This window comes from Buceros rhinoceros, unplaced genomic scaffold, assembly GCF_000710305.1.
Source record: "Buceros rhinoceros silvestris isolate BGI_N320 unplaced genomic scaffold, ASM71030v1 scaffold14171, whole genome shotgun sequence".
In the NCBI taxonomy this organism is placed as follows: Eukaryota; Metazoa; Chordata; class Aves; order Bucerotiformes; family Bucerotidae; genus Buceros; species Buceros rhinoceros.
In genome coordinates this window covers 1,544-28,009 of record NW_010394928.1, presented here as the reverse complement: position 1 = coordinate 28,009, position 26,466 = coordinate 1,544, and the positions used below count along the sequence as shown (strand labels likewise).

General features: G+C 38.7%; 1 protein-coding gene across 1 annotated transcript; it reads left to right on the top strand.

Moving 5' to 3' along the window:
- Nucleotides 1-1,101: 1,101 nt before the first annotated feature.
- PARD3 (par-3 family cell polarity regulator) lies at nt 1,102-23,650 on the top strand (the record flags this gene model as incomplete). The annotated part of the gene is made up of 5 exons (XM_010145385.1): nt 1,102-1,252; nt 10,960-11,149; nt 16,005-16,153; nt 17,228-17,272; nt 23,423-23,650. Coding segments are annotated over 5 exons (763 nt in total), but the record flags the coding sequence as incomplete, so codon positions are not given.
- Nucleotides 23,651-26,466: the final 2,816 nt, after the last annotated feature.

Below are 26,466 nucleotides of genomic sequence, written 5' to 3'. Positions count from 1 at the left end.
TTTGCCTTACATGGATGCTGCTGTCCGCAGAGCTCTGATTCTCTGGGACTCACTGAGGAAAACTCGACTTTTTCCTCTCTTTTTGAAAAACCTGAGAGGCACAGCAAAAAAAGGGATGACCAGCTTCTGCAAACAAAGGCTGAGCTGGGAAGTTGCTCCGGGGAGCCTTCTGACAGAGAGCAGCTGGGGTGGGGACACAGCTGCATGTGCTGTCTTCTCCCCTGTGCGTGTGGCCAAGCAACCCATCTCCATTGTTTCTACCACCACCCACTTCATCTGCCTGCTACTGCCCAGGGAGGCCTGTCTGCAGTCACGGTGGGCAGAGACCCACCCGGCAGCTCGGGGGGTTGAGGGCTGAAGTGGGGGAGCACCTCAGGTCTTGCCAGGGTCTGTTTTTCATGGCTCTGCTTGGATGCTGCAGCAGTGCCAGGGATCAGGGAAGCTTCCAGACTGATTGTAGCGCACGAGGTCTCTGTACCCTGCAGCCAGGAAAGGAAGAACAAAGAACTCATCTTAAGCAGAAAAAAAATTAAAGTTATCGTGAAGTCATCTTGGTCTTTTTTTTGCTTTCTCCCCTTACCGCAAAACGTTTGAGTGTTTGCCTGTTGGTTACTAAAATGCGTGGCAGAGTTTCCTGGGGGTTTCCATGATGATTACCTTTGAAAACAAATTGCGCCACTTCAAAAAGCGCCAGGAGCCCAATTCCAGGTTGAGTTCCTGCTCCACTTCTGGCAAGGCCCTTGTTCTGACGGGCTGTCAGTGTGGGAAGGGTGGCCCAGCTGTCTGCCCCACATTGAAAAAAGCCAAAAGTGTCTGTTTAAGACATTATCCAACAAAGAGGTGCCAAAATGCAATGGGTTTTTTTTTCACCAATTTTCTGCTAGAGGATTTGAAATTTGACAGGGCACCATGGGAGGTGCGGTGTAAAGTGGCTTAGAAAGTTGGTCATTAAGCAGAGCTGTCATTGCAAATTATGTTGGTCCAGGGTGAGATGTTCTAGCTCATTTGGTGCCCAGACAGGTCTAGGCCTTAGGCAAGTTGTGACAGTTCCCCCATGCTGCTAAATGGACCCTAGGCAGTAATTTTCCTATCTCTGTGCAGTTGGAGTCACCTGGGAGCACCTCAGGGCCGGAGCTGCCCGTGGAGACGCTGCTGGACGACCGGGAACGGCGGATTTCCCACTCCCTCTACGGCGGGATCGAGGGTCTCAGCGAGTCACCCACAAGGAATGCAGCACTGAGTAGGATAATGGGTGAGTCAAATCAGCTCTGCTAATCGGAGCATGTTTGTATTCCTCTCTGTGATTCATCCAAGGGCGATTAATCTACTATGTGGGAATCGGAGAACGTGCAGACTGCATCAAACAGCTGAACATGTGTCTTAAGATTGATCTACAAAAGCCTTCTGGATACTTAATGTGAGAGAAAAAAAGTAAAATGGAATTATTAAAGTGAATTTTGTAACCCATGGCAGGTAATAAAACAAGTAACAGGAACATGTAACATGTTTTTTCAGTGTCTGATCTGGGACAATAATTTATTGTTTTTTTCTAGCTTCCATGCTGAGTCTTCATTCACGTGAAGTCAGCGACTCATGGCAATTTATAATTGATTTCAGCATTTCTTCTCCTCTGTTTCAGCCACACTAAAGTATAAAAACAAATACGGCAAACTTGCATCCATTTATGCTTATTGGGACATTTCATCAATTTGTTTGAATTTTTGGCTTTGTGCGACACCACTTTTAAATCATAATTTTAAGCATCCCTTGTGCAGATCTGTGCCATACCATCTGCATGGCCCCCGTGGATAATGAGGGTGGCAGTTGCTCTGCAGCAACTCAGCTCCCGATGTACACAGCTAGGTAATAAAGACTTGCCTTGCTACAGGAGTGGTTGGATTTACTGACTAGGATGGGATTAATTTGAAGGGATTTTTAAATTTAATCACAACATGCAGCTTGATGAAAATAGTACCTGACAGAAGACACAAGGATTGCTTGCTTGAGTTGTTTTTTAAACATATAAAACATAGCCATTAAATTTGGGACTTTTTTTTGTTGTGCTTGACACACAGATAATATATTAGAAGATGTTGCTATAAACTTGATATGAAGGAAGGCTGTACTTAGTTTTTCGTTGCTTCAGATTGATTTTCAGCCTTAGAAGATGAAATCCCATTAATCAGGCTTTTTCCAGTCAACAGGTTGTATATATATATTTCAGTCTGGTTTGGGGTGATTGGGTTTTTTTGTTTGGTTTTTTTTTTTAATTCTTTTTTTAGTTATTTTTTGTCTTTTGGGGTTTGCTTTTGTGGTAGCCAAATATACACTGTTGTTAAATTCTCTGAAAATCCATAAATTTGCTGTTTAAGATACTTCTTCAGTTGAGTCTTTTGGGTTGGTTTTTTTTTTTTGGTGCATCTGGGCAACAGTAATTAGAAATAAATCATTGCGTTACGTTTTGAGCAGCTCAGAAGAAAAATTGTGTGCCCGAGAATCAAGGAAACATGAAACCTTTTCACCCAAAGTCATATACTCTTAAAGAGAAGCTATTTATTTAAATTTATCAAAAAAGAGTGGTAAAATAATTTGAAGTCTTCAGCCATAGACAGCACTAGTTCTTGTGGTGTTAAGGCTTTAAGTAAAACTTTTGCAAAGCACTGCTTTGTGCTTTTTCCATCAGTGTTGCAGCGGATTTGCACACAGAGTGCATATAAGCGTTAACAAGTTATCCTTTAAACACCTTGTCCAGTGATGGGAGAAGAAACCCTGAGAGATCTGTGTGCATGTGTGTCAGCAGTGCAGTTTCTTTCCACATCAAAGGAACACAGGACTTGCTGTGCCAAATCAAACTAGTGGTTCGTCAGTCTGCTGTCATCCCTTTAGCAACAGTCAGCAACTGATGTTTCAACAGAATTTTAAAAATCTTTCCAAAGCCCTTGAAATCTTATGCTTTTGGATACCTCTGCAATGTAGATATAGGGAGAAAAATTCATCCCGCATTTTGTAAATGTTTTATAACCTGATGTTGGTGTTTTGATTTCCTCTGAATCGTCATTTTTCTGTATTGTTTTCAGAAACCAGGAACTACGTAGAAAATTGGTTGGTTGTGACTTAAATCCATTGATGCTTTAGTTGGAAGCACATGGAAAATCATATTGTGCCTGAACCTTGGAGTAAATGTGATCTAGTCCAGCGTAACAGAAAACTGGTTTCGCCAGGACTGGGGCATTCCCTTCTGCTGTCACGGCAGCTTCACGGAGCTGTCATGTTTAAACCCAGTTTTTAGATAGCTGCCAGTTTTCTAATATGCTATTTTTTTCTGAATTAATCAGTACTGCTAAGTTAAAACCGCAGTGTTTATAATCTTTTGTGGTATTATTGCATGCAGGTTTTCTTGCAGTGCCATACAACAGGGAGGCATTATTTCTGGTTGGGAGAGATAGGTACAGGTGCTCGTTTCAGAGTAGCTAACATTTCTAACGCTCGATCGTTTATTATGCAGTGGAAATCCTGCCCTATTAGCATTGATAATGAGAGAAAACTCAGAACTTTATTATTTTCTTGAGAACGTATATCTGTGTTAAATGACTCTTCCATAGTTTTCTCCTCTCTTGGAAATTAGCTGAAAAGTGAGGATTAGTCCTTAGGCTATTCAAAAGTGATAACCTCAAGGTCTGAAAAACGCCTGCTGTTTTCAGACATTGCTTCAAGTTGGAACAAAACTTTTAAGAGAATTTTGTTTCTTTTAAATACATCCAGTCTAATTTTCAGGGAAAGTATTTAAGGCAATTTCTTTACTCTTTCAATCCATAACTGACAGCAAGAAGTGGTTGTCAGAACCTTGCTGTGAGAGTGGGAATAAAATACCAATTTTTAGAATGTGATTTAAGTTATGTAAAAAAATGTTTGCTTATTGCAGAAAGGCTACATGAATCTTTGAAATGTTTATGAAAATTCTTATGTTAATCTACTTCTCTAGATTATTATTGCTATTATGGATTTTCTTATGCTCTTTCACTTGATAATATTTCACTGAAAGTTTCTGATGGGGAGGAGATACCACTTTCTGTATTCAGGGAATGATATTTTTGATTTTCACAAGGTGGGGTTTTTATTTATACAAATTGAGTCTTCTAAGAATTAGATGGCTATAATAAACCTTATGCTTATTTATTTATTTTTAAAAATATTTTCAGGTTTCATGTTGTTAGTACATTCAAAATAACAACTGTGTTATGCTGGTTTTCATGTCTCTATGATTAAAAATTCAAGACTTCTCTTCTGATATACCATTCTTGTATATCATCCATTATGCGCCTGAGTTTTGCAATACGCAAATACATAGCTGCTGCCTACATAAATTATTCTTATTCAACAAACAGCTTAGTACAGAGTCCTCTTTCATCTCTTTCTTCTAGTTGCTGATATATTTTTTATGAACAAGGTGGGTTTTGTTGCTAACGGTGACTAAACAGAACTTATTTATCAGGGGGTACACAGAATAACAAGAGCTTGCACTGCATCTGCTTTTCATCCTGAAGGATACCTCTGAATTTTGCAAAATCTGGTGGTTCCTACACACAGGAAATACTTTGTTCTCTACGGAAATAATTGCTATCTTAAGGATAGAATCACGAGGAAGCACTACTGAAAAAAAAAATAGCTAGAGATGTAGAATGTGTGTGTCAATGAAATTAAAATAATCCTTTTAAAGGAGAATGCAGTTCCCCGGCCAGGAATATCATCAGAATGTCGTGGTCTGCTATAACAGTCTTGACAGATCTGAGCGCTCTCTTGAAATCCAAAGCCTGGATATAGTGGAGACATTTTTGTCCTTAGGTGTTTCCAGGTATTTATTCCTAATCCCACCTCTATATAGCTTGGAAAATTAGATGATATGAGTATCTATGGGAAATTTTGCCCAAACTCGGTATATTGCTGAGGACAAATACAATGCTAATGAAAAATTAAGATTAAGATCTGGACGTGTTCTAATTTCTCACTGCACAATTCTCTGTATCCCTCCTGTAGGAAGGCTCATCACCATTACTATCATCATCATCATCATCATTTACTTTTATTGTTTCTATTATCTATTACTGTGCTTGTGACTTTGCTTAATACTTCATTCATCATCACAGAATAACTGCTGCTGATTTCTTGGTCAGGCAGGTTAACAATCTCTTGCCATGGCAGAGCAAGAAAAGGCCTCTACTTGAGGAAGAGCCGTGAAGTGTACCATTGGTCTGAATCCCACAATGTCAAAATGCTCCTAAGAGTCACTCACAAAGTAATACTTGCTTTTGAACATATCGTAAGGATGTTCAACAGGTTGCTTAGACCTTTCCTTTAAAGAGAAGGCAATAAGAAAAGCGGAAGAACCAGGACAGATACAGTACCATGGCAGTGCAGTGTAGTATGGGAGCCAAGATATCACAGCAAACAGATTAACCAAACTTCAGAGATCTTCAAGATTGAAAAGGACCTGAGGTGGTTGGGTTCTTCGTGAGTTTGTTGTTCATTTTATGTTCTGTGTGTACTTAGGGTTTTGTTGGTGTTTTAATTCAGGTCCAAACTATTTTCTGATTTATTATAGGTCTATAATATTGTAAGTTTGAAGTGTTGATGTTTAGTATGCTTTTCCTTCTAAACTGAAAGTCCTGGAGACCAGCCATTTGGTAGTGGAGCTCTGAGACTTCCTTTTCTGCACAGACATATGGGAACTCTTCTTACCCTATAGTTTGGTATTGTCCTGAGGGTACTCTTGTTTAGATCAGTAACTTGTTCAAGAAATTTTAGCCTCATTGTCCTGAGATAAAGCACACTTGAAAGTTCTTCCTTACTACACTTCTTGTCTTCCCTGTTATGCTGCCCAAAATACTTCATATTATTACAGATTACCTCGCTGAAGTTGAATATATGCAGAACTGGACTCAAACTGTATTCAGAGTCTAAATCTTATTGCACTTCTCTATCTCGAGGGAAAATTACTGTCTTGGAGAGGTTTGTAGACAGCTTGTGCAATGTCTCAGATTTATGGCTCAGTCATACATGCTGGTGATTAATAGGTTTGAAGGGGTTTTTTTATGTTTCCTTGTAATGTTTCTCACACTACTTCCATAGCTGTTTTCTCCAAGGGTGTTTTCTGTTCAGTTTGGCTGGGCTCTCTACAAAGGACCGATTGAGCCATTGCTGAGGCTTGTCGAACCGTATGCTGGAGGTGAAACCTTTCACCTGCTTTTAGCTTCATCTGCAGTGAAAAGCATAGGCACGTCAGATAGGTTTTCTTCTTAATTCCAAAGCAACTATTAAAATGTCAGTCTTCACCCTTGTCAGATATAGAGAAGGGTAGTGAAAAGTTAAAATGTTACTGAGTTACTGTAGCCTCTCAAATGGGAAGCTCAATCTGTCGAATGCCATAAGGTTATACCTTTTCACAATGAATTCTTTGGAGACGTTATCAGCTACGGAGTTAACAGTCTTGTAGGCATTATGTTTGGAAAGAAGTACATTGCTAGGCTAAACATTAACATGTCCATCAAAGAAGCTATTGCTGGGCAAAGAATCAGCTGTTATGCAAACTCAATGCATTTATTTCAGTTTGACGGTGATGAGATGTTCTCCATGCAGTACCTTTGTCTTCCAGCCACTTTGTCAGCCTTCTTCAATGCTCTCTTCAGAAGCCAGTTTTCCCCCCTTTGGAAAGCTGTACAAAATGTATTATCTAGTGCAGCTATCAGTTTAGCTTGCTCTTTCTGCATAAGGTTTTGAGGTTTTTTTGTTCTTTAATAATTGCATGGAAAGTTGGTGATGGTAACTGAAACTTTTCCAGAAAAGAGGAAGAAAATCTTATCCCCTAGTTCTACACCATTTTTCCATATGAAAATAAAATGTGAAAGTATTTGATGTGTCCACAGAAGTAGTTTATGTTTTACAGAAATATAAGTTTTGCTATATATTATTACTGTGGTGCCTCATAGTTTTAGAATAATTTACAGTTTGTAGTCAGATTAATGGTTGATGAAGCTAGTGCCTCTCATGAGATGTGACAATTTTACTAATTGTTTTAGTAAGATAATACAATTCCAGGAATAAAATTCTTGTAATGTCATGATCATTCATTAGAAATAATGTTGCATGTAGTGAGAATTAGGACCAATCATATTAAATGTCATATCTTTTTATGTTGAACATCAATATCAAGAAGAAAAAAATATTTTTAAAGATACTCTTATCACATAAAAAATTACGTGCAGCTAATATGAATCACACTTAATAATTATTAGCCATTGCCTCAGAAAACTAAATAATTTTCATCCAGATTTGCAAATCTTATTTTTCCTTAAAGCAAGGGTTAGCTTAGTGTTTCTAGTTACTGAAATAACCTCTGTTTATGCCAAGTTAAAATTTAAAAAATTCTTACACAATCTTATGCATTGAAATTATTGCTGGAAAATATAACTCTGTATATATTTATCCCTGTACGAGCAGCAATGGTAGTGGCTGCATAATATTTAAATGCACGTTAAAACTGGTTTTTACTTGAATACAAACTAGTTTGTAAGAATTCTCTAAATACCATCTTTTAAACTGCTAATTTCACAAATTAACCCAATGAAATCTGCTGCTGAACAAAGAATAATGTAGAGTATTATGCCTTGTTCATGTATGTGATAGTTCTAATATAAGGATTTTAACAACAGCATTAAAACTTACTTGAATTTGGTAATTTTGCTTTTCCAAATTTTGCATGTGTGCCTCCACATTATTTTTTCAAAGGAGGCAATTCACAGAATCCCAGAATCATTTTGGTTGGAAGAGACCTTTAAGACCATCAAGTCCAGATCCCTCTGTAGAGCCTCCTGACCTTCAAGCAGTTCAACACACCTGCCTAACTTGGTGTCATCTGAAAACTTCCTGAGGGTGCACTCGATCTCCTCACCCAGATCATTGATAAAGATGTTAAAGAGAACAGGCCCCAACACTGAGCCCTGAGGGACCCCACTGGTGACCAGCCGCCAGCTGGATTTAACTCCATTCACCACCACTCTCTGGAACCGACCATCCAGCCAGTTTTTGATCCAGCGAAGAGTACGCTTACCCAAGGCATGAACAGTCAGTTTCTCTATGAGAATGCTATGGGAAGCAGTGTCAAAAGCTTTTCTGAAGTCTACATAGACAAAGGCCACAGCCCTTCCCTCATCTGCTAGGCTGGTCACCTTAACAGAAGATGTCAGTTTAGTCAAGCAGGACCTGCCTTTCATAAACCCATGTTGACTAGGCCTGGTCACGTGGTTGTCCTGTATGTGCTGTGTGATGGCCCTCAAGACGATCTGTTCCATAACATTCCTTGGCACTGTGGACAAACTGATAGGCCTGTAGTCCCCTGGATCCTCCTTCCAGCCCTTCTTGTAGGTGGGCATCACATTTGCCAACCTCTAGTCAACTTGTTTAGCCACAACTGGTGATAGACACCTGCCAGCTTGTCTTACAGCACACTGGGCTCGCTTGTTCTTGTGCCTGAAAGATTTCCCTCTTAAGGAATGTCCAGCCTTCCTGGACTCCTTTGCCCTTCAGGACTCCCTCCCAAGGGACAGTGTCAACCAGTCCCCTAAACAGATTGAAGTCTGTCCTCCAGAAGTCCCAAAGTGGCAGTTCTACTGACCCCCCTCCTTACTGCTTCAAGAATTAAAAACTTGTACCATCACATGGTCACTATGTCCAAGATGGCCTCCAACCTTCACATCACCCACAAGCTCTCTCTGTTGGTGAACAACAGGTCCCACAGGTAGCCTTCCCTGGGTAGTTCACCCACTGTCTGTGTGAGGAAGTTGTCTTCCATACACTCCAGGAACCTCCTGGACTGTTTCTTCACTGCTGTGTTTTATTTCCAGCAGACATCTGGTAACTTGAAGTCCCCCACAGGAACAAGAGGCAGTGACTCCACGAATCTCCTGTACTATTTCCTCAGGGCTGTATTGTATTTCCAGCAGACATCTGGTAAATTGAAGTTACCCACAAGAACAACTGGCACTAATTGTGAGACTCCTCTCAGGTGCTTGTAGAATATTTCATCTATGTCTTCATCCTGGTTGGGTGGTCTGTAACAGACTCTCACCATGATATCTGTTTGGTTGGTCTTCCTCTTGTTTCTTACCCATAAACACTCAACTCTATTGTCACCATTGTCAAGCTCTAGACAGTCAAAATGCTCCCTAACATACAGGGCCACACCCCCACCTCTCCTTCCTGGCCTCTCCATTCTGAAGAGCTTATAGCTGTCCAATGGAGTCCTCCAGTTGTATGAATCATCCTACCATGTTTCTGATAGAAGGCATCTATCTCATAGTTTTCCTGCTGCACAATGGCTTCCAGCTCCTCCTGTTTGTTGCCCATGCTATGGGCATTGTGTAGATGCACTTCAGTTAAGCTTTTGATCCTGTCACCTTTTTTTGAGAGGGAGAGGCCTCAGTCTTACCTGACCATTCTCAAGCACTACCGTGATTCCTAGCTCATCACTATCCCTTGTGACTTTGCTATTACTTGGCGCTCCATCCCCTGCCTCCACGGATATGGCAGACCCAAGGAGCTCACTAGCACACAGTCCCACAATCTCTGTGCTGCTCCCAGGCTTATCTCCAATGAGCCTGGTTTCATCCCTCTCCCCCTTCAAATCTAGTTTAAAGCTCTTTCAGTGAGCTCTGACAACTCCTGTGCAAGGATCCTTTTCTCCCTTTGAGGCAGGTGTACCCCATCTGTCACCAGCAGGCCGGTGTCCTGTAAACCAACCCATGATCAAAAAACCCGAAGTCCTTCTGGTGACACCAGGCTCAGAGCCGCATACTGATCTAATGGGTCTTCCTGTTTCTTCTCTCGTTTTTGCCTGCAACTGGAGGGATGGAGGAGAACACCGTTTGTGCTCCTAATCTCTTGACTAGCCATCCCAAGGCCCTGAAGTCTCTCTTGATTGCCCTCAGACTTCTTGTTTCAAGTTCATCACTACCTACCCAAAAAGTCATTAATGGATAATAGTCTGAAGAGCTGTACCAGGGCAGGAACCTTTCTCACCACATCCTTAACTCATGCCCCAGGGAGGCAGCAGACTTCCCTAAGAAGTGGGTCTGGTTTGCATATTGGGCCTTCTGTTCCCTTCAGAAAGGAGTCACCTATGACCCGTCTCTTTTTCTTTGTAGAAGTGGTTTTGATGCAGGGCTCGGACTGTGAAATGAAAATTTGGAGTTGTGTAGTTTTAGCTGCGAGTTCTCATCACCTTTCACAAATACTGTCTTCGTAGAGGCATTATTAAAGGGTTCCAAGTTCCTGGTAGCAGTCAAACAAGTTTTAAATGTAATAAGGGCAAGATTTATCAGAAGTGATGAGTTCTGTTAGTCCCCATTGATCTCATTCTTTGTTTCCACTCAATGATTTGGTGCAAGAGAAGATACTATCTTCTGGGAAAGCTGCTTTTTAGAGGTTCCTCGTGGCAGGATCTGAGAAAATGGGCACAGACTGAAACACAGGACATCCCTCTGGACATTAGAAAACACTTTTTCACTCTGAGGGTGACAGCACTGGCACAGCTTGCCCAGGGACATTGTGAGGTAGAAATATTCAAAAGCCATTTGATTACGGTCCTGGGCAAGTGGCTGTAGATGTCCTTGCTTGAACGGAAGGGTTTAAAGCAGATGAGAGGTCCTTTCCAACCTCAACTCTTCTGTCATTCTGTGATCACCTTGCAGTAGGCTGTGAGTACAACTGGTGTGTGTTACTTTTCAGACCTCTGCATAGGAAGATGTGTATAAAGTGAGACATAATTAATTTTAGTATCTATGTTGTGTCACTCTTATCAGTGGCATTGCAGTTTGACATGACATTTTATAAGCTGCAATTATATATTATTCGAGTCACTCTCTGCCATTATTTAGTTTTTGGATTTTTTTCCCTCTTATTGTTCAGGTAAATATCAACTGTCTCCAACGGTGAACATGCCCCAAGATGACACTGTCATTATTGAAGATGACAGACTGTCAGTCCTCCCTCCACATCTCTCTGACCAGTCGTCATCTAGTTCCCATGATGATGTTGGGTTTGGCACTGTTGATGCTGGTGGATGGGCTAAAGCTGCAATTAATGAGTCAACAGACTGGTAAGAGCGTGGTTTAGTGGAGGGAAAAAAAAGATGTCTTTTCCTTGAGTATTATTTTTGACTACTGCTAATATTAATCTTTTTTTCCCTCATTACATTTAGATTTCACAATTTTCAAAGTGGTAATTGTTCCCATTTCAGGAAGGAAGTCTGCACAGATAATTTGTTAGACTTCCTACTTCTGGTTGCAGTTTTGTGCGCTGTCAAAGCACATTTGTGGAGATGTTACTAGTTGTTATTAAGACCAAATCAGTATATAGCTGTCTTAACTTGATAATATTAATGCAAATTGAACTAGCTTTTGTAAAAAGATAATGACAGAAATTAAACACTCTAGTTTATGAAAGATGAAAGAATAATTCCAATTGATTTTAATTTATAAACCGTACTGTAAATATTTCTAACTCTATAAAATAAAGATTTTGTATTCTGGTATGTATCTGGGAGCCTTTCAATACTTCTCTATACTTTCTTGATTTTCCCAATAACGTGCAGTAATTTTAAAATCGCTCGGAGGTCAAGGCAGCTCTTTGTTTTTCCTTTGTGTTAATGCTTGTCCAACAAGTACTACTTAAGATTTCTTTATTATGCATGAAGAAATACATTTTATATCATTATATGAATTGTAACTGTCATGCAAAGACAGTGTGCTATAATAGATCTACATTTAAAATTATGGGAAGTAGTAGCTCCACGATTAAAACTCTGGAAAATAACTGTATGTGTTTAACCTATAGCAAAAATATTTTTTGTGAATCTTAGGTTGACTCTCTAGTTACTTTTATACATTTTAATATAAAATTCTTAATGAGAAATGCATTGAGCTCCATTATTGACTTGCTTGGGTTCCTGGCAAAGAAATACTGTGTATTGCTTAGGAAGTGCTGTTAATGCAGATCTAAGATTTAATTTGCAACTCCTGTAATTATCTATAGTAATAGCAAAATAAAAGTGCACCCCTGTACTCTGAGACTTCTTGAAGCTAGATAATTACCACAAATGGTGTGAGGTATATGAATTTTCTTATTTTTCTTGTCTCTTGAGTCTGCTAGGAATATGTCAGCAATATCTTAATAACAGCAATAGCACCTGCCAGCTGATATGCATCTGTCAGCTGCTTCTTTGCTTTATATTAGTTTATTTCATCTCATGTCCAGGAATTGAGTTCCGTATTTTAAGTACTGTTTTAATGTTTGTATAAAAATGTAATAAGGTAATATTTTTCATCCTCATTTGTGGGTTTTTTGGTTTGTTTTTTTTTTTAATACTATTTCACCCCTTCTCTTGGACAAATCATACCTGTAATTTGGGCCCTTGAAAGTCCATCTGTCTTTTGTCAAAGCTTTTAGAACTGAGAATCTGAGACATTTAAATATAATACTACTCAAGGCTGCAGGTAATAGCTTATGGCTGAGGGAATATTTTTAGCTGAATAGGAGCAAAGCCCTATAGTATAAAGTAAGAGCCCATTTGAAAACTGCAGATGCTTTACATTTATTTTTGCAGCATATCATGCTATTCATGTACTACTTTGAAAATGAAATAAGTAAAGAAAATAAGGATTAGATACTGTAGAACTGATCACTCTCAAAACTTCTAATGCACGTATGAGAAATTGTGAAGGCCTTCAGATACGATTGCACTTAAAAGAGTAGATCAGTGCAGCACCTTACTAGCTAATGTAAAAAGGTAAATAGCAGTAGAATTAGATTGTTGCATTAATTTCCTGCTGCTAATGGATGAAGGGAGACTTGTAAAACGAAGGTGCATTGTATGATTTTGCTGGAAGGCACAAAGGGTAAAGCTAAGAATATGGATGAAGGGTTATCCAAACAAGAATGGCAGCTGTTCTGAATCACAGAACAAAATGTAAGCTTTTCCAGTCTCACAATATCTCCCTAATCCTTGATGAAAATGTTATGAAAACAAAGGGGCAATAAGACGGGATTAATAAGTGGAATTTTAATAACATTGAGGGTCAGAAGACGGTTACATTCTTTTAAGGATCAGCTGTCATTCCAGAAATCTTATTTGTTAAGTATGCTAGAATATAGTAAATTGCATTTGGCATTGCTTAATGGTTTGTACCAAATTCACCTTCTGTCTTTTATTAATGTAGTTAAAAGAATATTAAAATGAGGCATTTTTAGGGGCATTAGTTCCTCTTCTATGCTCATTGGCTTTTCCAGTTGTGGATCTTCACAGGGGCTTTTGGATACTTTTAGGCAACGTACATGCATTCAAACTCCTGTGATCTGCTCCTTCCTTAACCAATAAAACACGCTTGTAGGCGATTAGTAATAGAAATAAAACATGAAAAGTGATGACTTTACATGGGGCTCAGATATTTGTACTGTTAAAAAGAATGAGTTGTTGTGATGTCAGAGAGCAAGTAATTTTTGGTGCTAGCTAGCGTGGTTCGTATATAGGATACTGTGCAAGCATGGAGCAGTAATCCCCCTGAGATGTGTGTGTAGAAGGTAGGTGTGATAAGGGAAGCAGAGAGAAAACCCGTAAAGGTGGTGTCAGTGGAAATGCTGGGATCCTATCCTCAGAATTCCTGGTTGCTGACGCCATGTGCAGATTCTGCTGCTCTCTCTGGAACTAGAGGTCCCCTTTTCAAGTTTTATTTAACTTTGGAGTTTAAGGACTTTAAGTTGAATATATATCTGCACGCAGTATTTACATGACAATGATATTCAGCTCTATTAGAAGCTTTATATATATATGGTTCAAAGCAAGCTCTTATGAAAAAAAGGAGCATTAGTCAAAACAAATAGTTTTAGAAATTCAGTGTTTTTGAAGAAAGTGTCACAGGATACATTTTGAATTTGATGAAGCCAGTTATCGATAACTAATGTGAGCTGTATTAACAGATGTTGCTAAAGAAAATTCTGACTTAGTGAAACCACATTTTTTCTGGCCTTCAGAGACAGGACTGACTAGTAGTGAGCCAGAAAATCCTGTGTGGCCTTGGGAAAGTCATTTATGATCTGATTATGAAAGGTGTTGAAACCCTGTAAGTTCAGTTGAGTCACTCAGAGGACATTTTCAGACTTAGGTGGTTCTTACTCAGCTATGTGTTGTGGTGCTTTAAATGCCAGAACTGTATATTGGCCTTGTCTGTTTTATCTTTTTATCAGGCAGAGATAATTTTTCCCTGTTTTGTGGGAGTGAGTATGAGTACTAAATAGTTATTTTTGAGTTCGGGCTCTGATTCATCAGAGCTTTTAAGCATATGCTTCAAAACGTTGCTAAATTGTGCAGACATCTCTGAAATAGTTGCAGTAATTAAATGTAAAACATGGTGAGCCTGAGCCAGAAACACTAAAGTCAAAAGGCACGTGACATTGACTTTATTCGTATAAGCTCTGATCCTGCTCTCACTTAAGTATTCTATGCTTGTCACATGCACGTATCTTATTATTTGCAAATCTGCCACTGCTATACTGAATTTCTTCTAGGCTACCTGGTAATGCGGATACTGATTTTCAACCTTTATAGCACTTGATGTCTTTGGACATTTTTTCTTACTGCTCTTCACTGTCGTGCCTAATACCCAGGTGTTCTCTGGTCAAAGATGCTTCTGTAAATCATGGTACATGGCATACAAAAACATGTGCATATTACAGAATTTAAAAGTGTAAGTTGGTTTCTGCAGAAATTCACTATTTGCCCATTTTTCACCAGGTATGAGATGTGTATTATACTTAGCCCTTAAAATAGAAAATAATTCTTTTGAAATATTTTAGTCTCTTTAGAGGTATCAGTGACAATATATTTAACTTTTTTTTTTTTAATCAAGTACAACAAAAATCAAAGGGGGGATTTTGAGGAAACTCCTTCCTATAAAATAGAGAATGATAGTGTAAAGTCTTAATTTTTTCAGTGTTTTCTGCTTTTAATTTCTTCTTGTGCCAGCTGAATTCTTTAGGCTTGATTCAGGCTGTTTTTAACACTCTGCACTTTTGCAGGAGTCAAAGATCTTCGTGTGAATTTCCTTTCGTATTGTTTATTAGCAATAAGCAATCTTGCAGTTTTAAAACCTTTCTATTGTTTTTAACATGCATTATGGACATGGCAACACACTGCAGGCCTAGGGTTTAGCTTGCACATCAAATTTTGCCCACATTCTTGCATTTATGATTCTGGCAACATTTCACCAACTTTCTATCTCCAGCACGCTTCTGATGAAGCATGGTGAAACGCCGATCACTGCTCGCTGAAAACTTGACTCACTCATGCAAGAAGCCTGCAGAAAAGACTGAAACTCAGTCCGTTTACTCCCATTTCTGACTTAGTGGAGGAACCATTGTGGCAAATACTTGCTCTGTGGGGAAGTAATGAGTAAAAATATGTTGGTTAAAACCAAGAGATGCTGTGAAAAATCTGCAAGCAATTTCACATATGGAGAAAAATTTTCATGCAAAGTCTTTAAATTAAGAAGTTTAAAGCTCTGTGGGCTTCAGGCAAGACAGATTCTGTTTATTATTTACTTTTTGAAGACAAAAAATCAGATAATTTGCTATCAGCGGGATGTATGTTTCTCTTGAAGAAAAAGGAACTGTTTTATTCTGCCTCAAATTATTCCTGTGTAGGGGCTGTACATTCTCACAGCGCGTGTGTATCTTTCATTAAAGCTCATAAGTGAAATTCTTGATACTTTTTAACTAGAATTGCTCAATGCAGTAAAACAAGTCCATTGTGTGTGTAAGTGACTACTTGCAGTGGTTTATTTAAAAATGTGCACTTTATCATTGGTAGAAGTCACGTGCTAAATAAATGCTTTTCTCTGCAGAGTGAAAGGTTGCGTGATCTTGATAAATGTTCGCATGATTTTTTTCCCTTCCTACAGCACTCTTAGTCCAGATGTTGATCCAGTGCTTGCCTTCCAGCGAGAGGGTTTTGGACGCCAGAGCATGTCAGAAAAGCGTACAAAGCAATTTTCAGATGCCAGTCAGTTGGAGTTTGTTAAAACACGAAAATCCAAAAGCATGGATCTAGGTAGTGAGTGATATTTTTTCAATTGTTTTATTTGAACCTGATTTTCATGTTGTAAGTACATAGAATTTGTAATTCCAAACACATGATTTATGTGCAGTACTACTGCACGTAATGTCTGCTGGTGGGAAATAAAGAATTCTTAACGTGAATGGCCAAGTGGCCTGCATATGGTTTGTACCACTTGTAAAAGTCCCTACATTTAAATATTGTAGCCCTCTGGATATGTGGTTATACATCAACATTAAAAGTATTAATTAAAATGGAGGAGAAAAGTCTGTTTACGAATCCGTATAGTATAACTGCTTAAAACTCTACTACACTGTGGTTCTGGGTAGACAGGATTATTATCAGTTCATGATGATTGTGCAATTAGCTTTAAAGATCCTTTGTAGTCTCTCATTTTGTAGATAGATTTTGATTAAGATATTAAAGGTGTGAGCATTTTTTTTTAAGAGTTCATTCAGAATTAGAAAATGGGGCTAGTCTGACATCTGTTTGAGACCGAAGTTTTAATATTTATATCAGAAGCCCTATAAAGTAACAGCACCTAAGGTGGACAATCTATTGTAATCATTATAACTGATAAAACAACAGAGAATAAGTACCAGTGAATTTAGATTCTGAAGTGCAGACCCTAGTAACCTTAAACATTGAGTTTTGATTGTTTAAACACACAAAATTCCCTTCCTAAAATAATAAAATATAATACAATTTACTCCTCTACTATAATTGTGAATACTTGAACTTCAATCCCTAATTCACCAACTTCCTCAGGGGACAGTAAGGTTGGTGGTATTGACTTGTCTTGACTAGTTGTCATGTGCTAACGTGTAAATAACATATTGTACCTGCCTGTGATGTGAACATGACTGACATTGCATGAAGGTTACTAGTTTGCTGCCATTTCTACCCAGAATGTTTGCTTACTGTTGCAGTTTATTTGCATGACGTGTGACGTTGCTAAGGTTCCCTAACTTAAAAAAACCCCCAAAAATGCAAAACAGAAGGAATGTTGGATGCATGTGGGGCATGGGCACTAACTGGGCTAACCATTATACATTTACCTTTTAACAGTAGCTGACGAGACTAAGCTCAGTACAATGGATGACCAGAAAACAGGTAAGAATTGACAGTAAGGCTGTTGCTATAGAAACCTTGGTCAAAGCAGCTTACCACAATTACAGAACTGCCAGTCAAATTGCATGAAAACATGAATATTCCAGTACTTGCATGGCCGCTTTCTATTGTTGTGAATAATCAAGTCGTGCAGAAAAAGATGATTCTCTATAGCGATAAGTATCTAGGCTAGTATATCCAGCCAGGTCATACATGTGACTGTAGGGAGACACCTATTTCTGCACTTTGAACTCATAAATATTCACAGTTGTTTGGATTTTTATCTTAAAAAAAACCCCAACCTTGGAAAATCTCCTGGCTCTGAACTCCTGTATACAGAGGGATGATATAGAAGAGTCAAATGTTTTGCTACTACAGTGCTAACGCAGTGCTTGGAAACAATTATTTTAATTAGAAAACTGCTACCTTTGGCTGAAGTGGTCATCAGTAATGTGTTGTGAGTTGAGTTGAAGATCATTTGTGCAAAGTGATTTGTCTTTGGAGCTGAAGCCCGAGCATTGTAACAGAACAAAAGAATATGTAAATAGAATCTTTTCCACATACCATCGATTGTAACATTTTGCACAATGATAATGAGAAATAGCTTTCAAGGCATACTTTTTAAAAGTAATTAAAATAATGCACCAACTTCAATTATGAACCTTTATGATTTATTAATTTATGTTAGCTTTTGACCTTTGGAATGCTATTTTAATTAGGCTAGATCCAGAGGACACCATAACATTACTCAGCTTTAATTAGGAACAATTCACCTTTTTAACCTGAAAATACTATTTATTTTAGCATGGTTTGGGGAGTAGGACATTCCATACAGAATTTACAATTAATAATTCACAACTGCATCTCTGTTTAACCACACTTTACAACATGAGTAGGAATACTGAGAAGCTGTAGCTAATCAAGTGATAAAAATTATAATTTTTACTTAAACAGCTAAAAGTTCTAGCTCTTAAATTGTTGTAGATTATGGGCACAGGCTTGCAGCTTTACAGAATGAGAATGAATACACAAAATTAGAATGTATTAATGTTTCAAAGCATTAAAGCCATCAGAGTGTGAATGTATGAATTGTGTTAATGGTTTTGGTAGTAATTAGTGCTTAGAATCTGCCTTCACCCCTGAGCATTTTTCACATAAAAAGGAGTTACAGATCAAACTCAAAAGTATTGTAAATTATTTTTCATTTTCTTATTAGCCTGTCTATTTGAGAGGCATGTGACTAGAATGATGTAAAACCTGTGTGCTTTAGTAAAATATGCTTAGATTTTAAAAGTGCACAGTGTTTTTGGTGGTGTCAACAGAGAGTGGTATTAATTGCGTCTAGCTTTCTCTATGTGTTTCACCTGGATTAAATTCCCAAAAAGAGACAAGTCAGACAAGTGGGGTGACAGAGCACTGCTGTAACCATCTGGACTAAGCAGTTACATATTTTGTGCACAGCAAGCTCAGTGGCTGGAAAAAAGGAAAACTACCTTTTACTATACTTTTATTTATTTTGTGTGCTTTTAACGAGGTTTTGTATCTCAACACTGGATTTCTCCTCTTACTGGAGATGGATGTGGTTCTTAAACCACTTACTAAAGTTTGACTTCAAAATCATCTGGTTCTAAGAAAAAAAATTGCTTCAAATGTGTGGTGAACTATGTTATAATGAACTCTAGAAGTCAGAAAGCTTCAGCATATATTTACTTTAGAAAAAATAAAAACAAACTCTGTTACAGTCAGAGGTTGGACTTAATAGTATTGACTGAAGAGAGTAGAACTTACCAGCCCTGGTTACTGTAATAGATTTTTAATTATTTTTCTTCCTGTAGTTCACTTGAAGTGCCTAATCCTTGCAGTGTTTACAGTTCATCCTAGAGGTTAGGAATATATTCAGTAGCAACTGAGCGTGGCTCATTTATTGAGTCTCAGGCATACTATAGTTCTAGATGGTTATTTTCCATGTACACATTGCTCTACTCCTCCCCTGCTCTTCCCAGCCAAAACGTTACTCTTTTAGTGTAAGAATTGAACTAGAATAGAAGAATTTATCAAATCTAGTGGAGCAGATGTTGGTAAATAAACAGACTCACTGCTAATGTCCTTTAAGAAAGTGTTTAGAAAGTAGACTTTTTGTCATCAGTTGCTGGTAGCATTTAACCTGACAGTTAATAAAAATGTTTCAGAAAGAAACAAAATTGTCAGTTTAAATAATTTAAAAGAAACTTCTGAGGAAAAATTTACTTTAGAGCCTTTAAACTTAATCACTGAAGGAAACACTGAAGAAACCATCATACATCCCTTGACCACCTTGCTTCTTGCATTTGCAAACCGCCGCGGTGGATTTGTGGTACCGTATAAAAGTACTTAACATGAGAGGAACGGAAGCACAATGAGCTGTTAAACAGAGGGCTTTGAGAGGGGAGCAGCACGAGGCTTCACACGTGTGATTTATGTGTATTAAATGTCTCATGGGATCTGTATGTGTTGTGAAATTATGTGATGGGGGCTGTCTGTGCTGTGTGAGAGCTGATGCACATGCTGCCAGCACAGCCGTGCATGAGCCAGGGGGTGGTTGCATGGCCTGGAGGGCAGGGCTTGGCTGTTGTCCCCAAGGGCTGGCCAACTGACATAGGGAGTGGTGATGTATGTGTGGTGGGCAGGGACTGTGCTCGGAGGGGTGGCGTGAGCATGTTACAGAGCCCCTGAGAGATGGGTAGGGACGTGTGGCATGTAGAGTAGAGCTGTACAACTTAGAGTGCAGGCGGAGGCTGTGCATGTGGTGGCATGTGGTGGCAATCACAGTAGGACTGCTGTGGCAGAGAGGGATCTACCTCAAAGGATATTTGTTAAGAAAACTGTTGGAAAAGAAAATTTTGATAAACTTCAAATTCTAAAAATGATTTAAAAAATCCCTTTTATCTCTCAGTCATATAAAGATGCTTTAGGTAGATGTGTCTTTTCCTCTTCTTTTTTTCTGCTTTCAGTTCTGGTGTCAAAATAGAGTAGAACTTGTTCTGAGCAGATAACATTTCTGACGATTACCACCAGCACTGTAAAGGCCGGAAGAAAACGCTGACATTCTTGTATTTAGAAAACAAGGTTTTGATGTGACTCATAAATTTTAAACGGAATCAATTTTAAAGAAAGTTTGCTCTTTCTCACCGGATTATGGGTAAACAACTCACTTTCTGGCTGGTGAATTCTAGGAATAAATTCTGCACTCAGTTTACAGGAAGGCTTAACTATATATTTTGAAAATAGTAGACTTGCTATTAGGTGGCCACAGAAGATAGTGGAGGTATTAAAATATACATAACTTTATGATCGCAGTGCTTCAGTTGCTTGTAAAAGGACATTTTCCTCTTTCAGATCCTGCAGCCTGTCTGCATTTGTGTTCATGGCCACCCAAGTTCAGTAAATATTCCTATCATTTCTGTAATCCATTTCTAGTTTTACACTACTCAAGCTTTTCTTTTGAGAAAGCACAATGTACATAAATACAGTTGTCACAAAGATCTGTATTGGGTGGCAGGAAATGGAGGTTTTTTTAATGTCCTTTATGAACATAAATGGGCACATAAATGCCTTCTTTATAATTACTGTTTACATAAAGAGCTAGTCAGTAATTAGGAAAAGATATATGAGTGCTTCATGTAGAAGGTTGCAAAGCAGAATCTGAAATAAGGAAGTTTACAGTAAGTTGCCATGTAAGAGGACACCCTTTTGTGTATGAAATTGAATTTGTCAAACAGCTGGTTTATATATATTTGTCCTGTTTCCTCTTTTTTTCCTTCAAAATGATGCATTCATTTTTCCTATCCCATGGACTGTTTTTAACAAAATAAATCTCTAAAAGTAAAAAAATAAAATCTCATTTCTTGTGTACAGCAGGCACGAGTGCAGGAATAGCAGATGTTGGCATGTGCTAGAAAGTGGACAGTTTTATATGCACTATCTAAATTTGTATTCTTTTACTTGGTAAAAAGAGTGTTATGTAAAAATATTTGCTGTAGACCTCAGCCTATGTGCAGAAGTTTGGTGGACCTGGACTGCAGTTTGTTTGCACAGCTGGGAAGCCATCAAGCCTCCCTTGTCCCAGCTGGCTGCTCTTGTTCACCCCAGCAGCTGTGCTGTGCCCCCACCCATCCTCCTGACCCTCGGCCCTCCATGACTATGGGCTGTGAGTGAGCGGGTGGCTTTTTTCTAGGAAATGTGAGTTCATCCAGATAAAATTTCTCATTTGTTGGAGTGTCCTCATTTCTGGCTAAGGGTCCCAGCAGCAGGACTCCGGACCAATGGGGGAAAAAAACTGCAGGGGTTGTCTAGACCTGTGAAAGAGGATTTTTGTTTTGTTATTTACAAGGTCATCTCATTAGTAGGGCAGGGCAGCTGAAGGGAAATACTTGGACAGGTGTGGTTTGAATTTATTTGATACGAGGGAATTCAGTTTAATGTAATTGATCAGGCTTTTAATAGCCAAATAGAAAATTAAAGCATTTGCTGCCTTGCTCCATCTCCTACCAAGTTAACAAATGACACAGAGAAGACGTGCCATGCTGCTACTCCATCACTTCTGTGGGTCCAGCTCCCACCTGTCTCCCCGCCCCATGCTCAATAGTGAAAGAAGCTGGTTTAGTAGTATAGCAGCAGATTTCCCCAATTTAAGGTAACTTCACTATCTTTGTTAAAGAGCAGTGACAGATACTGTCTCTCTTTTCCCTCCTAATATCTAACAGAATAGAAATTGACTCCAGAGCTTTATAGTACTCTAAGATTAATACTTTAAAAAGATAATGTCCCTTGTGGCATTATTCACCCCAGACCACGCTTACAAATGTGTTGTTCATTGTTTTGGTGTTCCTCAGCATTCAGTTCTTGGCTCGGTGCTGTCTGGCTTTGAAATTTATCTTTCTGTGCCTCCGAGATGAGTGTACTGATAACAGTGGAGTGATATTACCCACCACCTGGGACTGCTGGGGAGCCACAACACTCCTTTCTGTTCTGCTCCATTGAGTAGGGAAAAAGTAAGGTTTCCTTATTCTAAGTGAGGGTTCTAGTCTCGTAACTTGAAGAAATGTAGCTATGATGGCGAGGTCCAATCTGATCTTGCTCTTGACCCCCAAATCTTATGGAAGATCTGGCAAAGACTTTTTAATAAAAATACTTCAAATAAATGCAGTGAGTTTTTTTCCCCTGAGAGACTTCTCCCAGTTTTCAGTATAATGTGCGCTCTAATTGTTCAATTGTTAGGTGATTTGCACTGTAAACATGTGTAACTAAAACCAGAGGCTAGACGTTTAGTCCTCAAACCTGAGAACAAATGTCTGAATGGGAAAGGCTTTTGCAGAATACTGTCTGGGTCTTTCTTAGCACGCCTCTGGACGTGCTACAGCCATAAGAGGTGCCCTCAGCCCCGGCTGTAGTGCTGCCCTACCATCAATCTGGTGACTGCCAGGAATGCATTTCTTTTCCAGCTGGATAACTGGTGGTATTGCCTGACTAACTGGGTCCTTTCCACAGACATTTTTAAGCTTCACAAAATCCCAGCCAGTCAGCTGATATTTCTCAGGAGCATTTCATTATGAAATTGTTAGCAATTTGATGCAAGTCTTTAAAACTCAATTAAAAGCAAACAGCATGTTCCTTGAAGCCAGAAGTCAAGCTACTTTGCAAGACTGTTACTCTAAACAGAATAGGATTCATGCCTGTAATCTGCTCATCATACCCATAAACTGCTCATCAGTTGCTAGTAGAGATGAAATTTTCTGCTCAGAGCAAAAACAATTAATAGTTTAGTTTGATGCCAGTAGATATGTATCTCTGATGTTTTTATGAGCTATGTTTTTAAAGACCCATTATTACTTTATCTTTCAAATTGTTTAAAATAATGGCAATGGATGTTAGTCTCTCTTCACTGATTTGAAAAGCCAGGCATTGCTAACGTTGTCGGTTTCATTGACTACAACTTGACATACTCATTCGCTTCTGAGACCAACAAATCTGTGGAGAATTCCCTACAGATTATTGAGAGATGATGTGAATAATGTTAAGTGTGTCTCCATAGGCTTTCAGGATGGATATGCATAATCAAGCATGCAGTTCTCAATACTAATTCTAATTACTTTTTCCCCCCCTTAAATCACTAAGGTTCCCCAACCAGAGATGTGGGGCCTTCATTAGGTCTGAAGAAATCCAGCTCATTAGAAAGTCTGCAGACAGCCGTTGCCGAGGTGACTCTGAATGGTGATATTCCCTTCCACCGCCCGCGCCCACGAATTATCCGAGGACGAGGCTGCAATGAAAGCTTCAGAGCTGCCATAGACAAATCATATGATAAACCCGTAGCAGATGATGATGATGAAGGCATGGAAACCTGTAAGTAAACTATTGCTGTACATAAGGAATGTTAACAACATAGGTTAATTCCCTTGGAAAGTTATTTAAAGTAGTAGAAGATAGTACTGGGATTTTAAAAGACTAGATCTAACATCTCTTAATCAATTTTTTTCAGGCTTTTTTCCTTCTAATGCATTAACAAATTGCAACACTGCGCAGCTTCCTTTCTTTCTAAAATAAGAGAATAAGATTATTAGGAGTATGTTTACTTAAATTCCTATGGAAATTTTCTGTAAGACAGCTAATTAATTTACTAATATAAATTAGAAAAAAATTATGCAGAAAGTCAAAACCAACTGAATTTATGTTACAAAAATATGTGCATCTAACTTTGAAAGAATACATTTGTAGTGTCTGGGGGAAGAAAAGAAATCACTGTCCTTTAATTAGAGTGAGTAATGCTGGCAGATCTAATAAAATATAAAGTTAATAATCAGCTATTACCAACCCTAATGGGCATTCATTTACATTTTCAGTTCTTTAACCCAAAGTATGACCCAACATGTGGAGAATGTCATTAACATAAAAGAATCACTTCAAAGCTAACCTTATCATTATTGAACTATGGAAGAATGGGCTGGTAAAATGACAACTCTTATTGAATGAAAATAGTATGAATGATAAATTACCTCAATCAGGGGTTGTATTAAAAGCTTTGAGTTTTTAACCTTCATGGTGTACTACTTTCAACTTGTCACAGACCAGCAGAATTTTTTTTAATCAACCTGCAGCTAGTTAGAAGTTTATGAATGAAGATGGTGGTGGGAAGGTTGAAGTAGTAAAATATTTAACTCGAATGCTAGCAGGAAAGGCTTGAAAAGAGATTTTTCACTCTTTGCTCTTGAAATCTCTTTGGTTTCAGAAAGTCTGTTTCCTAAGTGTTATTCCGTAATATTCTTGTGTAAACTACTTGTGTAATCATGCTTTTTAAAAAAGCTTTTTCCTTTTCTTTTTTTTTTTTTAAATCTACCTCTTTCTACAAGTGTTCTGACACCGAAAGGGAGGTCATTTTGCTGGTCACTTTTCTCAAAGGTAGTTACAGATGGAATTAATTCTGCTTCACTTTTCCAGCACCTAGCAATTTCACGCAGCAGTGAGGCTAAATGTTGGTCTGGTGCTGCTGACTGTCAATCTGTTTCTGGCCTGTAGCAGAATAAGTACAAGACAATGTGTAATGAACCTGCTCAAGAACCTGTTCATTCTCCCAAACTGCTTGTCTTTGGTCTTTTGGGACGGAAGACCATGTTTTTCTGAAAGGCTTGCTTTGGTGTGAGGCCACTGGTAGTAATATCCTGTTTTGAGGCATCAGATATCCACAGCTTATCCAGAAGTTAGAGATGGTTTAACTTGATTTGATCAAAAATATAACAAAATTTTTGTCATGAAACACCTTCTAGGTGAGTATAGGTTTATGAAATTACTGTAAGGGGTTTTGAGCTTGTGGATGCAATGCATTGAGAGTAGCAAGGAAGTATTTGTCACCCTTTGTATCCTTTGCATGGAAGCAGCAGAAACCAGACTAAGCCTTCTGGCTGAAATTGAAATGCCATGGGGTGAGTCTTTGCTCTCATGTCTCTCTCTGTGTCCATGAAGTCTTCTAGCACTGGTGGACCAAGAGCCATCTAGTGCCATGGGAAAGCCAAGAGCAAGGCTGTTCTCAAATCTGACATGGTAAAGAAGGACTGAGCAAAATGTAACCAAGCTATGTGCAGAGAACTATGCATTCTGTTGAGCCGCTTTTGTTTTAATAGCTTCCACATGTTACCATAAAACACCTAAGAATTAATCCAGCAGTTTGCAGTGCCAGGGTAATAGAAGTAGATGAGTAGCAAAGCAAATGTACTAAGTTGGTTGGCCAGAATTCGGTCCTCGAAGTTGTCTTCTCACAGTGGCCGTGGGAGCTTAAGAGCTGGCAAGGCATATGTTGCCTGTCTTTCTGAAAATATGTGTGTATCCGTGTTAAAACTGCAAACGCTGCAGTCTGCTCCGCTTTGTGTAAATTATATGTGGCCTTAAGTTCCTGAGAATTTACTAACTGCTGTCTTCAGCTGGACAAAGCCTGGGCACATACAAGTATGTAGAAGTTAATGTAACAGTCTGGCCCTAACGTAACTAATGCCTCACTGCTGCCGTAATGACATTTCCTATGTTTTTTTAAATTGTATTTGATTATTACGTAACTATTTGAAATTAAAATGTGGCTTTCTCTCGTTATAAAACCCAAGCAAACGTATTGGTGTTCAGTTTGCTGATGCCCTTGAGATTGGATCCATTCGTCTTACTGGAATTTTTTACCCTTTGTTCTCCAAGTGAAACAGTGCTAAGAGTGCTTCTTTCTTCCAGAGAGTGACTCTCTTTGGAGTAGCAAATAATAGCACTGCAGAAAATTGTATAGAGGAATTCTTAATGTGTCATCACCCCTTAGACAAAAGCCATAAAAATACAGGTAGCATATGGGCAGAGGGACTGACTCAGTTCTGCTGTCCTTGGAACAACATGCTATTGAATTACTAAATGTAGGATGAAAATCAGATAGCAGTGACTGTTTCTGGGATAACATTTTAAAAAGTATTTGAGAAGTTGCATGCAGTAAATTTTAATGACTGTAATGAAGTAATGTTTGTGGAAAGGTGTGGGTGTTCAGCTTCTACAGATCATTTATCTTGCTTCCGCCTCCTCCCCCCACCCTTAATACTTGAAATAGCTGACTGGAAGCAAAATGTTTGTCTTTAGTGTCTTGAATGAGAACAAGGCATTTGGATTGGGAGAGATTGACAAAGCTTTCTAATCTTTTG